This window comes from Xyrauchen texanus, chromosome 6, assembly GCF_025860055.1.
Source record: "Xyrauchen texanus isolate HMW12.3.18 chromosome 6, RBS_HiC_50CHRs, whole genome shotgun sequence".
Taxonomy (NCBI): Eukaryota; Metazoa; Chordata; class Actinopteri; order Cypriniformes; family Catostomidae; genus Xyrauchen; species Xyrauchen texanus.
This window is the reverse complement of record NC_068281.1, coordinates 33,245,841-33,263,274: the sequence shown is the minus strand read 5'-3', so window position 1 is coordinate 33,263,274 and position 17,434 is coordinate 33,245,841. Positions and strand designations below refer to the sequence as shown.

Genomic DNA, 17,434 nt, shown 5'->3' with positions numbered 1-17,434 from the left:
ACAATGAGCGCCCCACCATGGGCCACCTTGGGGCAAAGGTGCTCTGTATTATTCCATTATATAGCTCGCCGTTGGCCGGCTCGTTGAATAATCGCTTTGCTTTAAGGCTCAGGCATCTGCCTCTGGCTTTATAGAGCAAAGTCAGCACGCACAGCGTTTTGCATGGTGTTCCCATAGCGTAAGCTACTTACGCTAATAGGAGAGACCTCTCGAGAGGAGCGACTCGGTTACTAACGTAACCTCGGTTCCCTGAGAGGAGGAGCGAGTATTGCGTAAGCTGCCGTGCTTGTGCTTGGTCAGTCGCTTCAGTCGATTGAACCTAAAGAACTCTCATGACAGAGCGCCTAATATATAGCCTTGGCCATGCACATCTTGGCGGGCTCTGGCGCTGAGCTGGCAGCTCATTGGTTCTTGCGCGTTCAGAGTCGCCCGTCATTGGTTCGAGCAAGTTGCCGCAGCACAGCCAATGACCGAGCTGCCTCGCTCATTGCTGTCTGCTGTGCAGCTGCAATGCGTTTTACATAAAGACTTCAATATTTCTCGAGAAACAGAGTTTTCCCATAGCGTAAGCTACTTACGCAATACTCGTTCCCTCCTCTCAGGGAACCGAGGTTACGTTAGTAACCGAGTCGTTTTCCGTAACCCACCCAAGACCAAAGAAGAAGTTACAGACAATAAGACAAAGAATGTACAACAAAAATCTTCTTTTGAGTTCAGTAGATGAAAGAAAGTCAAACACATTTAGGATGGCATGAGGGTGAGTAAATGATGAGATAATCGTCATTTTTGGGTGAAATATCCCTTTAAAGCTGCACGTAAAGTAAACCGGCAAAGTTTAAACTGACCACTTGGGATGGGATCACCCAAAACACGTCTTAATACCAGGTATAAAAGGGGTCAACAAGTATGTGTGAGAAAGAAATAGCCATTAAAAGAATAGCTCAACCAAAACTAAAAATAGTCATAACTCACCTGTAATGATGGGAAGTTAGGAGAAGGTAGACAGGGGTGTGGATCCAAATGCGGGTTTATTAACAAACTGAATAAAATAAACAAACACATGAACAAAAGAACAGTCCTCGATGGGAAAATACAACTAAAGCACGGACGAACATAAAGATGCTACACGGGTTGGGGAAACATCCACGAAGGGCAGAACGAACACGAATTAACATCCAGGGACTAAGAAGACCAAGAGTGAGGAACGGGGAACGGGCAGCGAACATGAGGGCTAACAAGACGACTATGGAGATAAGGGTGTCAAAAGTGAAAACTAAGGAACTACATAAGTGACAAAAATGACGAACAAAGGGCAACAGTGAGACAAGACAAGGTATACATAACATCACCCTCATTTAATTTCAAAGCTGTTTGAATTTCTTTTATACAGAAAGAAACACAAAAGAATTTCTGAGGTTTGTGCTTGTCGCTCTTTACCTTTTCTCTTGAAATATAGTGGACGAGTCAGACTTTTATGGTACTTTTGCATCCCTTTTGAAGCTTGAAAGATTCAGGCCCCATTGCTTGTAATTGCACAGAGCAACTAGCATTTCAATCTTCAGAATTTCTACTTTTGGTAATAAAGTAAGCCTTTTGCTCTTCACACAGTCATTGTTTTGTAAAAGTTGCCCTATCAGTCATGGTCAAGCATGTGCCTTGTGTGCAGGTCTGGATCTTGGATCCAGACTACATTGCTAAGAGGATCATCAATGCCATTCTAACAGACCAAGTTTATGTTTTACTTCCAAATTCCTTATAATTTTTGATGGCCTTGAAAGAGATTCACTGGACTTATTTCAGATTTTTCTGGGCTAAAATATGCCTGTTGATTTGGTCTCATTTTTTTTATGTTTATTTAACTTTGAACTCTTGGCGTAGGCAAAAATGTAATTTTAACACCTCTTGTCTAAACCAACATCTTTCAAGCAGGATGTAAACAGTCTTGTATGACAAACAATGGTGTAATCAAAATCTGTTCCCATCCACAAGCACGGGTCAGCAAAAATAGGAATGAAGTAACTTCTTTTGAAAACAAACGTTGCACATCGAAATGATGAAACATGGCTGAATGTAAATTATAAAGCCAAAGGTGCCTTATGATTGGATCTTATCATCTGTAAGACTCCGACATTAAGCAAACTGATGGTCCAAATTTTGCAACCTTCTATACACAGTGTGACAGACCCATTTATGTACTTATAGCAGGAGCCACTAGGAGAGTATATCAATTGAGTACATTTCTCTTGTAGTGGCAAAACATTTTTTAAATTGCTTTTAAAATTATGCAAACATATATCTATTGTAGATATAAACCATAAAACTCACATATAATGTATGTTTGCTGTTGTCAGTGGAGGGACTAATTCAGGGATGTGACATTAATAATTTCATGAAGTCTGTTCATGTCAAGGAAAATCTGCTATGCGATGAAGAGGAGGCCAATGGTTTTGAAAATTATGTCTCAAATGAAAATGTAAAGGTCTGAGTCTAGTACCTTTAGTTTAGAATGCTTCACTTCTCGAGTGCTGACTATGGGCAGGGTTATGTGGATTTACTAATCTGCCTTGGGACATTAGGACTTGTTCACACCACCTTATTTTGGTTTGATTTTCAAATCTGATTTTTAGGACTGTGTCTATCCTCACTGTCATTTTGTTCAGACAGTGTGGTCAATATTACAGCAGCTGTCAGTGTACCGTAGAAAGAGAGGATGGAAAACTTGAAATTTTACCTCTTATGTATATCATGACATCTCGCCATGGTGATGAACTCATCATGCAGTTTCATCACCATAGAGGAGCAAGAGACAACATAAACCTCAGGGGTATTACTGTATTTCACATATTAAAACCACTACAGTGTTTGACACTGCTCACTCATTCTCTCATGAACATACTTAATCCCATTGGTCAATGCTACATAATTCATTATAGTGTATAGAGCTAGAGTGAGGCAAAAATGAGTGAGTTTGGACACTGTATGCTACATATGTGTTGCATCCTAAATGAAGCAAAAATCTTTATGACGAAAATGTTATCTTACTGTTCAGAATTAAACCGATTTCAAACCACATTTGAATATGGGTTAGATTTGTAAAAATCAGAAATTGTTAGTTTTTTATTTTTGCAATTCAGACTAAAAATAGATCAATGGATTTGAGTCAGAAACGGTTGCACTTTTTATTACATTATGTGTACTTTCATTATACTTGGTGTACTTACCCAAGAAAGTACTGAGTAATATAAGGTAACTTCTTGTACTTAATATGGGTTAAGGTCAGGGTTGGGTTAGGTTTATGGCTAGTGGCTAGTAATTACTGTAGTTGCTGTAATTATATATTAAATGTAGAACAGTACCGTAAAATAAAGTGCTACCCTAGGTGGTACACCTTGTGTATTGCCAAATTAAATACCTAAAAATAATATTACATTTATTTTACTACGGTCTATGCCAACAAGTGTTCACTGCTTCTATGACTACCTTTTTGTACAGTAGTTTGAAACAGAAACCTTTCCTAAAAACCCATCAAAGATTAGTGCCCTGATTTACCCTAAGAAGAATTTAATTATGGTGCTGGAATAAATAAACCGTAGATTTCAATTTTGTTTTGTTTGAGCTTCTTACATGCACTTCTTAAGTTAAATTAACCGACCAGCTCTTATCACTGATAGCATAGAATTACATGCAAATGGCACCATCTAGTGATATTAAAAGCTTTGTTTGTGATGTAAAAATCTGGCTATTTTTTTTTTTCTTTCAGAAACTTGGGTAAAAGTCAAACAATGTGTTTGGGTGTTTGTACAGGGCTGTCTCAAACATTTTAACTACTGTTTGTAAACAGACGCATTTGCAGACAATAGTTTGAATTGCAATTAGATGTGATGTTATAAGAGATTATTGTCATTATTGCTACATTATATAATTCAGTTGTTTTGTTTTAAGCAGATTTACCCTGAGTTTTGTTGTTAATTGTTTTAAACTAGAAAATGAGAAGAGAAGTATTCTTCATGTAGCTTTCAATTTGCAGTCCACCTGTAATGCATGAAAGGGAACAGAACACAGTATTAAAAATGCACCACCCTTCACCAGCAGCTTAAAGTGAAAGACCGGCATCAGATTTAGCCCTTTATGACCTTTCACAAATTCAGGTGGAACAGAAAAAAAGGATGATTTGAATGAGTTGCTACAGTTAGATTTGAGATGGAGCAAACATGAGGCCTGTAGGGAGGAAGAAATAGAATTTCAATTTATTGTTTGCCATTACAACACCTCATTCCACAGCACTTCAGACATAAAAGATATTCAAAGCATAGCAGCTGGCCAACACAGGAGAAGACGTGACATACAATAAAAGTACTATATTCCCAAAACCAACACAGCTTGACAATTGTTTGTTTTTTTTTCTCTCAGAACTGATTATGTATAATTAAATATGTAAATATATCTAAAAAAAAATGGTAAGATTTTGAACAACAACAGGGACTGTACCTTTGATGCACTGTCAATGATGTTAGGCCAACTACAAATGGCAAAAAAAACTAAAACATTTTGCTTACCTTATATACTGTATTGTTTGACCACAACTGATATCAGAATGTATTATAATGTATTATCAATGGGAAATTTTTTTGTAGAAAATTTTTTTTTCTTTATATAGATCTCTAAACTGGAAGCATATTTTCAGGCAATTAATTAAAACAAAGCAATTTTATGTGTGAATCATATTTCGTCAACCTTTAGGCCCTATTGTCGACGTGTTGCCTTAATTGAGTGGGACGACGCAAACGAAGAAAAACGTAAAACATTGCAAAAACTTACTGTGGGTTACCAAATTGCTGGTCTTCTTTGAAGGATTTTAGACATATTTCACAGACAAATATTTTGGAGTGGCAATGTAGCTTTTTGCCACTAGATTTCGCTACTGCCACACATTCCTTTTATAGACCGCTTTCGCTGAGGACTCTAGCCATAGTGGCCAACAAATAAACTGGTACTTGAGCTCTGTCAGTTAACGCTTTAAGAATAAGCAATATTTATTATTACAAGTGGGCTGCAGTTTACGCGAACGCAGCATCCTTCCCTTTATTTCCCCCTTATGATAGAATATATAATTATGACATGGCAGTATTATTCCGCAAGGAATCAGCTTGGACAATCCAAAAAACAAAACAAAAAAACGGTGCACCTTTTTTCCAGTAAAACTTTGCATTGATGCGTCTACACTACTGTAGTGTCGGTGTTTGGAGTGTAGCGCGCTCCGCACGTTTGATGACGCTCCGCTGTAAACATCGCTGACGTTTCAGACGCGTGAGGGAATCTATTCAACTTGGAATTTGACGCGCGGCACCGTATTCTTCAGTCCAACCTGCGCCTGCAAACCAAGCAAACCGTGAATTACGGAGAGATGGCAAGAAAATCTGAAGTCCCGTCTGCATATTATGGTAAGTGGCTGTTTATGGCGTACTTGATGTAGGCTACTTAAGATAAGTCTGTCTTGTGTGGTGTCAGGTTTTTTCCCCATTGACAACTGTTATGTGCAATGGAAGGTGTGCAGGAGGAATATCCGTTCTCAGCTGCCATAACTGAAAATGTAAGTTTAAATGTGGCTTATGTTCCGCACAAACGTGGAAAAAAAGAAAATAACTATTGCCCTTGGGAACTGCTACACGATTCATCTGTGTAGTCGGTTTATATCCCGCATTACAGATACAATTGGGATATTCACAATCGATGATTATTAACCGTTTGCACGCACATGCATTTTCAGTATGGCTTGCTTTTCCCTGACAGCCCAACTGAAATAATGGAAGCGCAACTTTGTGTTGACAAGGGCATCATGTGCTGTGCTGGCTTTTCGCAAACCAGAGAATCATTTCACATAGAAATCTCTTGCTCATGAGCTATCTGGATTATAAACAGTTTACACATTTAAGATAAGACTGACAAAATGCAAATGCTTCTTCTGTAAATTATTTTTAGCAATGCATTTCACACAAAGTGTTTTATAGGACAATGCTGTTTTGTAGTGTTGTTGGTCAGCAGCAATAATAGGTGTTTTGGTTGGTTGAGCTAACTAGATTACTAATATCCAAGTATTAGAGTGTTTGAACATTACTGTACATAAATGTAGTAATGTATGAACGTGGTATGTTAACAAATATGATGAGTTGTCAAAAAACAAAATATTAGAATTTGAATCCAGAGACATTGTACTGTCCCATAGTTAGACTGATCTCACAGTGAAATTGGAAAGAGGAGGTTGAATTTTCTTGAGCTAAATTCACCCCCTTTAGCTAAAAGTGAAGAGGAAAGCATATTTTTTAAAACTCTTACCCCCAACCCAAACCCTAAAACTAAACATTAGTGGAGTAAAAATGCAATGTTAGAGGGAAAACTGCACCTTGTGAATCACCCTCGTCACTGATTATGCGAACGTGATTAATTCCTGGTTGCAACATGGTATCTAAATCCACTAGAGTTACCTGTTCCTTGTCCTCCCTGACCTTGCACAATGTCTGTGCAAGTAGGCTCCCTGGGGAGAACGCAGGGGCCAGCGGTGTGCCAGCGCATCTGTGCCGAGGGGAGCCTCAGTCAGAGAATACCAGAAAGGGCAGTGGGAGGATTCCCGGGAAGCTAACAGGTCCACCTGTGCTTGACAGAATCGACTCCAAATCAGCTAGATCACCTGAGGGTGGAGTCCCCCCTCTCCGCTGAGCATGACCTTCCACGACAGCTCGTCCGTTGTACTGATGAGATTGCCCAGGATATGAGTGGCTCGCAACAACTTGAGTCACTGCTGACTCCAGAGGAGGAGACGGTGGGCAAGTTACGACATTCAACAAGAGCATAGGCCACCTTGGTGGTTAATGTACGCAACTGTCACCCTGTTGTCTGTCCAGACCAACACGTGCTTGGCCCAGATCAATGGCAAAAGGCTCTGCAGGGCAAACAATACTGCCTGCAACTCGAAGGCAGTTTATGTGCCAATGCAGTCGCGGACCAGTCTAAGGGCCGGCAGCTGCGTGCCCGTTGCACACGACATGCCTGGAGACCTGCTCTAATGGAACTCCTGCCCGTAGAAATGCTAGGTTGGTCCAAGGGCTGAACAGATGGCAGCAGACCGGTGTGACGAGCACGTGGTGTGTGCCGTGGTGTCATGCCCATCTCGCGACTCAAGTATGAAGCCAGTTCTGAAGCGGTCTCAAATACATCAACCTGAGTGGCGTGACCACTGCTGAGGATGCCATATGCCCCAGGAGCCTATGGAAGTACGCAACCTTTAGGTCTACTGCCGCAAACCAATCTTGCCGCCGGATGCTCGCTAAAATGCGTTTTTGTGTCGAGTCTGTGAACGGGAGTCTGTGCAAAGCCCAGTTCAGAACTGGCAGGTCCATGATTGGCCGCAATCCACCGCCTTTTTGGGGTATGATGAAGTAGGGCTGTAAAACCCTCGGCTGGAGGACACAATCTCCACCCGCAAGGTTCTCGACTTTCACCGAAGTGAATCTAGGTGGGCGCCTGGCAAACTGAATCGCATAGCTGAGTTGGATGATCCTGATCAGCCACCGCAACAGGTTGGGAAGCGTGTGGCAGACCCCCAAGCTCTGCGCGAGGGAGACCATGGGAACAATCGTGTCGGACGTACCAGTGGGTGGGGCATCGCATCAGGGCAGAGCCTGAGGTGCCACTTGTGGCCATGTCAAGTCAAGGGACATCAAAGCACTTACCTGGCCCCTTGTGCCCACCCCCGGAGCGGTCTGGGATGGGGGAAGAGGAAAATCGTCCTGGCAACCCGTGGAGACCGTCACATCAGGGGCGGATTTGTTAGAGATTTCTTGAGAATGTGGGTACCGCAGCCAGTTGGGCATGCGACGAAATCAAAAGAAAAGGAAAACTAGGAATCTCCACCTGGCCCTCCACCAGGGGAGAGAGTGGTTTGCTTTCCAGCTCCCGAAAAGCAGATTCCCAACTTCCTGGGCTGCCCGTCTCAGGGGCACTTTGAAGCCTTTCTTGGGGTCTTGCCGGATGGCCATGATTTCGGACGAGTAATCATTTAGTTTTATATAAACATTTTACTAGTGGGACTGTTTCCAGACTTGCCAGCCAGGATTCAGAGTATTGAAATTTGAAATATGTCCTAATAAGCAAGTTCTAGTTACATTAAAATGCTGTTTCGGTTAAAGCAGGCTTTTAAATGGTATGCTGTATGATATATGATATGTAATATGATGTAAAAATAATATGAATGTTTAGATTATATTTTATCTAGTGTTTATGCTACCTCATTATCATCAACAAAGCTTGTGCTTGCAAATATCTGATCAGGTGTAAATGAGTAAAATGCACTTTAAATATGCCCATATTAGAAAATCAGCATATTATAATGATTTCTGATTATAATGTGACATGCAGTAATGATGCTGAAAATTCAGCTTTGATCACAAATTGCATTTTACATTATATTCACAATATCACTGTTTTTACTGTGTATTGAATCAAATAAATGCAGCCTTTGTGAGCAGAAGAGACTTCTTCTAAAACTTTTATACGTTCATGTAGGTCTAAAATTAAGTAAAGTCTTTATGTAAAGAAAATGTATAGTCAGATTACTTCTTTTAGCTTAAAACATGATTTTGATCATTAAGTCTTTCTGTCACATTCCTCATTGATAGGCACAGGGGAGGGGTCTTTGTCTCCTCATGTGTGAATTTTATCAATATTCATGTTAATTCAAGCCTCCTCACATATGACCTTTCTAACACTAAAAGTGTCTTACAAAAGTTAAAGTACTATATTGTTTTGTATCAGGATGGTTTTCACGTCATTTTGTAGCAAAAACTCTAGGCTATAAGATCCAGTTCTCAAAAGTATTGTGGACAAATGTTTCGTATGTGTTATATGGCCTTATTTCGATGACTTACATTTTTAGTTTTTAAAAAACCACGCATAAACGTTATTTTCTCAAATATACAAACATGCACACATGTTGCTCACATATTATTGTAGCCCAGTTTGTGCTGAATACAGTGTTATCAGACTTTAGCCATTAACATGTTTTTAAGCAACTGAAAAAAGCACAAATTTCAAGGAATGTCAAAACTTCTAAAGGGCCCAAAACACCCTCAGACCCCAGAGGGTTAAGTGCCTTGGCTTGGAGCAACTGCAGGAGAGCCATGGCATGCAGGGCAGAGGCGGCTTGTCCAGCAGCACCGTAGGCCTTAGCCGCCAGTAACGACATAAGCCTACAGGCCCTGGACGGGATCCACGGATGACTCCGCCAGGTGGTGCTCTGCGGGCACAGGTGCATGGCGACCACCTGATCTAACTAAGGAAACCCAGAGAACAAGATGGATGGCCTGAGGGAAAAAGTGTTCCTGTGCCAGATGGGTTCTGGAGCTCTGAAGCGTCGGCCAGAAGGCAACAGTTCAAAAAGATAGTGGGCTGGGTGATTGAGGTCCAGATTGATTGGATTTAAATAATCTTGAAATCTATTTTTATATTTTGTACCTTAATTTTTAATTAATTGTAATAGTGGGATGTATTCATTGGAATTAATTAAATTGGAATTAAAAGACCCACTGAGTGATTACTATAAAAGTGTTGTCAGTCCACACAGGAGGAGCCAGCTGGCCAATATGATCAGCCAAAGTGAGGCAAACGCTTATGTAATATTTATAAGAAATAAATATGCATGTTGGGAGCAAAACCCTGAGAAAAGGTCACTTGGTGTAAAAGCCTACTACTTTCGCATCCTTAGTTTTTTTGGCATCCATCATTGAGGCAGCAAGATCATCGTGAAGGGAATTTGCTAATGCTCTTTTCATTACCTTCACTATGCAAAAACAAGAAGGACCTATTTATAGTTGGGCTGCAGTTAAGATCATGAATAAATCAACAGGGCAAATTTGGGACCAGAGAATAAAATGTTCATGACGTGCCATCAGTAAGTGGTGTCTTTTCCACACCTCTCTGAAAAATCATAGCCAAGATGAGAAATGTTACATGTAAGACATACCGTTTCATCGCCAGGAGTGAGAGCAACCAATGTTTGAAAAATAAGCCTCTGAAGGTTAGTTTATGTACAGAGAGTCATAAGGGGTGATTACTAAAAGAACCAATAGTATCCGAAAGAACGGATCTGCTTCTGTTCTTGCATTAAAATAGCACTATTGGAAATTCTTTTCACATTTTGAGTGTTTTTGTTTTTAAAGACCCCATGAAATAAATTAATATTAGAGGTTTTAGTTCATGTATGTTAGATTTAAGGCCAATTGTAAATGCTAGTCTACTCCTAAAACACAAAATAAAGTTTACTAAATGTACACATTACTTTTTCTTCAAGGAAAAAAGTTTACTCTTGTCCAGAGAGTTGTATACAGTTAATATACAGGGCCGCATTAATGCTCAGACTGTGGGCTGCAGGGATGCCCCCAAGTCGTGGCATCTGTCACGTAGACCCTCCCCAACCAGCCCCGCCACACATACCAAAACTGCACTTATCAAGCCATATCATGGCAAAGTCTAAATTGTAAACCTTGTTATGTAAAACTCCTGCGAGAATCGCATTTGCTGCTAAAACGGTCTGGGTAAGGGGTGGGGTTACGGTTAGGAGTAGGGGAAGTATTCCTGAGGGTCTTCAAAATAACACAGTTTATGAACACGTTATTTTTTACAGAACAAAAAGTACCATTTAGACAACCCCATTTCATGGGTGTCAGCTTGAATTTGGCATAAATAGCTTTCTTTATTGTTACTAACATAGGTTGATTGATGGTACAGTATTTTTTGGTAGTATCGCATTTCATTTCCACTGTAAACATTTTCAGGAGGTGTTATAATAGAGCTAGCCAATCTCCTGATTGCCATTGATAAAGTATACTAGAGCTCATCCTATTGTGCATTTAGCCAATTTTAGTATCAAAATGCCACCTCAACACTGTCCTCTTTGAGCAACTATAAAAACATTATCATTCTTTGGCAGTCACCATTGCTAACCATCACTGGCACTCTCTGGCTGAAGATACAAGAGAGGAAAGCAAATTTATGTGAATTCTTTTTTGTCAGCCAACTCTTATCTTGCTGTAGCCACAGTCAGAAAGTTACATTCCTCGGCTGTCAGAAGTAGATAATCCAGCCTGTCAGCTTCCTCTGGGCTGCTGCATAGTGCTTTTATAATCTGGGGCATTATTCCCAGCTTGTGAAAATCAGACCAAGGATGTACACATCCAAAGATACACAGTACACATCCCATGAATAAAGCAATCACCAAAAAATAACTTGTTAATAATGATTCCTTAGGACATGGGAACTTTTAAAGGCTTGAAGAAAATTGTGAACCATGATTTGCTACTTGGTAGTTTGCCTCAGTAAACAATGTTCCCTCTGAGCTGTGCGCGTGTGCGGCCATGCACTTCTGATGTTTCTTCTGCACAAACGGAAAAAACATCCATGCAGATGATGGACTCAAGTGTGTGGGAAAACCTAGAAATTTGAATCAGAGCTAAATGCATGCTCAGTGTTTCAACTGGAGTCCATATAAATGCTCTTTTTTTTCAGTGTGGAACTCAAGCTTTGCGTGAAATCTTGTGTGTAAACAAGGTGAAAATACACATTGAAAATGAGGCTGCACACCCAAACATTTAAATGTGCTTCATGTTCAATGTCCAATGTTCAATGTTATTTAAATATCCATTTTTGTTTAGTTTGCCAAAGGTTCTGCCCAATAGAAATAGAATTTGCTGAGCAGGAACAAATGTCAGAGGGAACATTAGTCATATGATGGACTACACTCTCTTTTAATGGAAAACATAGACAATAAATTAATGGCAACTACAGCCTTCATCAGCTAAATTACAAAGGACAATGCATCTATGTGCACTTTCTGAAGTTAATTCAGGATGGACTTCAAGATACTTTATCATTAATCTTATAGTTCATTTAAAATCCTTAAGTTTATACATTGGACACCAACATCTCAGTTTGCTAATTTAAACAATGTTCATGTTCCACATGAACCACTTGTTCATGCCGTTTGGCCAGAGGGGAACTGGGTCCCCATGAGCGCCTGGTACCCCCCAAGGTTATTTTTCTCCATTATCTACATATTATGCCGTTTTGCGTTGCTTGTCACTGTCATCCTTTAGTTTGCTCACTGAGGGCTGAAAGAATAATAATTAAATTTGAAGGCATAATCAACAGTCATGTTATTTAATTAAACCACACATTGAGGACTTTAAAACATCATAGATATTACAGGTTAATTTTCTGTTAAAGCATGGTTTTCTGTAAAGCTGCTTTGAAATGATGTGTGTTGTGAAAAGCACCATACAAATAAAAATTACTTTACATTGAAAATTCCATTTCACACAGATATACTCACATTACGGAAGTAATATGGGTTGCGAATGCAGTTTCATGTTGACTTTAACATACTAAACCTCAAAAGTTTTGGTTGTTCCCTTCAATGTAAAGTGCAAAGTTATAAATTTAGCATACAGAAGCTACACATGCTATACCGATGACCACTACAGACACTAATTTGATCATGGTACCTTATTTACCCTTGATACCCCCTAACCCCTTGGGATGACGGTGTGAGGAGTGGGATTACTCTTGCTAAATCAATGAAGTGCTAGCAAACACTGAAGGCTACCCTCAAGGGATTAAAGAAAGAACATAATATTATAGCACTCCAAGCGCAAGACTGTATTCACTCACTCGCTCTCTCAAACATAGCTCTTGTCTGCCCCTTCTAAAAGAGGAATGATATGTATTAACAATGGAAGACATCTAAAATATTTATCCAGCAGAAGATGCAAATACAGAGACTTTATGCACATGACATGATTTATTGCAAGTCAAGGACTGTAGGGATGGTAAACACAAGACAGGGAAAAATCATTTCACATCCTCATATGGGCTTATTATTATTATACTCCTATGTATTTATTCATTTGCAGAGTTTTAAAAGTACTATTAAAATGTATACAGAACATATACTCATGAATGTAACTGGGTTTTGTTTTTACTATATTATCTAAAAGTTGACAACACAAACTAATATAACAAATGTCACACAGACAAAAGGACCAGGCAAGAAGGTCTGTATTTCAAAAATAATTTCATTGACTATGACCAATGTTCCCTTTTAACTTTTGTTCCTGCTGAGCAAATCCTATTTCTATTGGGCAGAACTTTAGGCCACCTGAGCAGAAAATTATATATATATATATATATATATATATATATATATATATATATATATATATATATATATATATATATATACATATACTGATGTGAAAAACAGTCACTATCACTTCTTTATACTAATCTAGACAGGCCCCATTTCCAGAAGTCATCACTCCAACACCTGAGTAATTGAGTAATCATGCTAAATAATAAACAATAAACAAATTAGCATTAACAATGCTAATTTGGTTCAATAAAATCACTTGCCATTATATCAAACACTGCTGAAAGCTATTTGGTTTGTTAAATGAATCTTAACGTTGTCTTTGTGTTTGAGTATGCAACAGACTGGCATGTCTTAAGGTCAATATTAGGTCAAAAATGACAAAAAAGATACAGCTTTCCCTAGAAACTCATCAGTCAATCATTGTTTTGAGGAATGAAGGTTATACAATGATTGAAATTGCCAAAAAACACAAAAGGCAACTGGCTCTTTCAGAAAGTGTTGTACAACTAAACAAGAGGATAAGTACATCAGAGTATCTAGTTTGAGAAATAGACGCCTCACATGTCCTCAGCTGACAGCTTCATTGAATTCTACCTGCTCAACACCAGTTTCATCTACAACAGTAAAGAGAAGACTCAGGGGTGCAGTCCTTATGGGAAGAATTGCAAAGAAAATGCCACTTTTGAAACAGATAATCAAAAAGAAACGGTTAGAGTGGGCAAAGAAACAGACATCAGACAACAGAAAATTGGAAAAGAGTGTTATGCATCTTAACCTCATTGAGCTTTTTTGGGATCAGCTAGAGACAGCCACATCTATGGCAGGTGCCACAGGATGTGTGGGGTGAAATGTCACCTGAGTATCTGGACAAACTGACAGCTAGAAAGAAATTGGTACTTTTATTCACCAAAGTGGCATTCAACTGATTGCCAACTGATGGACATTAATAACTTGAAAAAGTATGATTACAATTATATATATATATATATTTTTTTTTAAGTTTCAGGAAGATAGCAATGTTACTGTTTACTATGCATTTAGTCTTCAGTTTCACTGCCATATTGGTTGTATCTTTGTATAAAAGCTTGTGATATCTACGTGTAATTACAGGATAAGTTCTGCTCAGCATTTCCATAAGACTTAATAGCCATCAAAATTTACATTCTTAATGCGGCATGAACTGCAGGTGGTTTAGTATAAACCTCCCACATAATTCAGTGAAAAATTCTTAGAGGAGGCTATAGCAGCAGTGTGCTTCCCCTGAAAACTGGCACTCTATAGCTCACTGCCTCCCTGTAGTTACATTTTAAGGCATCAGCACCTGACTCAGTTATGGGTCTTGGCATGGGAGATAAACTCCAGAGATCATGAATATGTAAGGTCTCCTGTTTTAGAGTCGCTCACACAAGGAGGCCCTGCTTATAAAAAACAAATGGCAAGCTGCTGAAAGTGAGGCAGCGTTCTGCATTTGAGTGTGAGTGAATTCATTTTTGATGGACAACATTTAACGATTTCACTCAGTACACATTAATCTAACTCGAATAATTAAAAAACACTTGTTTCACAGAATATGAATGAGGGGTAAATAACCCATATCCTTTCACAGGTATTGTAATTGCTGGCAGAAAAATTGCAAGTCACTTTAGGTGAAATGTATTAGCAGCAAATTTATTTGGTTGACAGAGTTTTCCAATAACATTGTTTATTAACAAAGGCTTGCCAGAAGAGGTTTGTCATGATTGGCTAAATGTACATTAGTCCAACATCTCATTGTCAAAATTGCATTCGATGCTTCCGGATATCGCGTTGCATAATCCTCTAGGACCAATACAAAGTGATGTCCGCGTGGTGTCCGCTCTAATGGCCCCACGAGGCCCATGCCAATTCTCTCGAAGGGGGCCTCGATCAGTGGAAGGGGTTGCAATTGCACTTTTGGGGTGGCCAGTGGATTCACCAGCTGACATTCACGGCAAGCCACACACCACCTGCGGACATCACCGCCAATGCCCGTCACTCTATTCAACCACTCATTTATAATCGCAAAATAGGGATATGAAAGTGTGACATTCAGCCGGAGTTGTTGACCATCGATTACTCTAACTTAGTCAAAGGCGTGCTTGAGGTTTTTGTCTCACAACTACGCGAAAGGGAAATCCCCATCTGGGAAATCCCCTGAGGATGGGAGGGGCCGCAGTGAAGACGGCCCCGGCTCCACCTCTCCTGCCAGAGCATCGCACATATAACATCTCATCTCCTTTATGCAGGACCCATCTGCACACATTCCCTTTAATACATTTCTAAATTCAGGCCAATTAGTCCCCAAAATCAGGTGGAAACTAACCGTGGCCTCCACATGTTTTGTTCCCTGAAATTTAATCACAAGGGTTACAACAGGGTATTTGTGAATATCCCCATGCACACATTTCACCCTCACCTTAGCTGTGCCCAATGCATTGGGTTGAACCAAGTGTTGGTGGATCGTGGTTTGATTACAACCCGTGTCCACCAATGCTTACCCCCCTTGGCCCTTACTGGTTTCCGGGGGGGGGAGGGTACGCCACCAAATGGTCCTCCACAAGCTAGACAGCTTCCTCCAGTGACGCCGGGCTGTGGCACTGGACCCATTATGCAATCCCCTTTGGCAGTCTATGAACCAGGTAAAATTTTTTGTGTTACAATGTTCAGGAAAGAAAAAGATCCATGGTATTACCATGTTTTATGGACATGTACCATTGCAGTTCCATAGTATTATATAAAGTACTGTACCTTGGATTAGGCTAATAAAATGTAACACTGCACATAGTACATGGTAGTATCATATAATTCTTGAAAGTACCATGTGGTACAATGTAAACACCAAGGTGCATGAATATACTAATCATTCAGAACCATGGGATGCATTAAATTACCATAGTATTACCATCAGATACTATCATTACGTCGTACTGTCAAAGAACTTCTTGGTAAGGTTTGAGCCTCATGTGAACTGTGCACTGTTGGGGTTTGTGGGGGTGGGGGTGGGGGGGTGGGGGGTTGTGTGTTTAAGTTTGTGTAGCGTGTAGCACAGTGCAGCTGACTGAAGAAGCAATCTCATCCTACTTTGCTGGGTGCTGTCAGCTTGAGCACTAAACAAAAGCACTACTTTTCTGGATAATCTGCTTTGAGGCAGGCAAAGGGAAAATTAAATCTGTCCAAAATTGCACCGATTACAATCCTTCTTCCACATGGGTTCTCAGAAACACCTTGACAGGAACCTTTCAGGGAATAGACTTTAGAGAAAAAACAACCTTGCACAAACATGCTGCATAAGATGTTCCATTGACATTTTAATAGTGCCTTAAAATATGCATTGCAGTCAGAAATTAACCAGTGCTCTGGGCAAAAATGGCACCAAAATGCAAAATGTGTTTTGTCAACTTGTCGCACTTTAATAAAGATTTAGCAAAAAGGCTGTTATTAAAGGATGAGGCAGTTAAAAACAATTTTGAACTCGTCAGCCAACCCTTAATTCGTAAAGTAGTGCAGCACGTACATTTTTTAAACATTGGATGCCTGGGTATGTGTGTCAGTCATATTTATGAGGAATACGCTAGCTGATTTGTTAGGGTTAGGTTTAGGGGTAAGGGTTGGGTTGTTTATGTTAATTGTTTTGCTTCGTATGTTACAGACTGTTAGATGTGTCCTGAGTATTTGATTTGATCCTAGTGATATTAGACACTCCTGTATTAATTTTAATGCACAGGGATCTCTAAGCAGCATATATTTCTTGTTCTGTTGGCATGATGGCACAATTGCCACAGATGCACCTAAAGAGTATTGATATCAATACATTTAGACAATCTCTTTCCTTTTTAATGAAAACATGACTCATTGTTATGAACAACATATTCGTTTGCCACTACACTGAATATATGATGAACGACATTGCAACAAACACCGGTGAATGTATCCTTTATACATTTACATGTTGCACGTTAAGTGTATCCTTTCACAGTTATAAATGTGATAGCACCAGTTATTTACACTTTATTTGGTACTGTCATGCATTACTCAGCATTTGTTAAACACGGAAATGTTTCACCATTGGAAAATGCCCCAACTATATAACAAGATACACACCATTGTGTCACGTCTTGGTTTAAACAACAAAAGTAATACATATTACACAAATAGACAAGTAAATTACAGTGATTACTTACCACGCTGTCACAGACTGCAGTATCCATGGTGTTTGTG

General features: G+C 39.6%; 1 protein-coding gene across 1 annotated transcript in view; it reads left to right on the top strand.

The window, feature by feature from the left end:
- Positions 1 to 5,340: 5,340 nt before the first annotated feature.
- Positions 5,341 to 17,434, top strand: part of LOC127644740 (choline transporter-like protein 5-A) — a 146,909-nt gene continuing 134,815 nt past the window's right edge. The window contains exon 1 of the mRNA XM_052128080.1: positions 5,341 to 5,441. Coding sequence (XP_051984040.1) covers positions 5,405 to 5,441 — 37 coding nt within the window. The 5' untranslated portion in view covers positions 5,341 to 5,404. The remainder of the gene's footprint in view (positions 5,442 to 17,434) is intronic.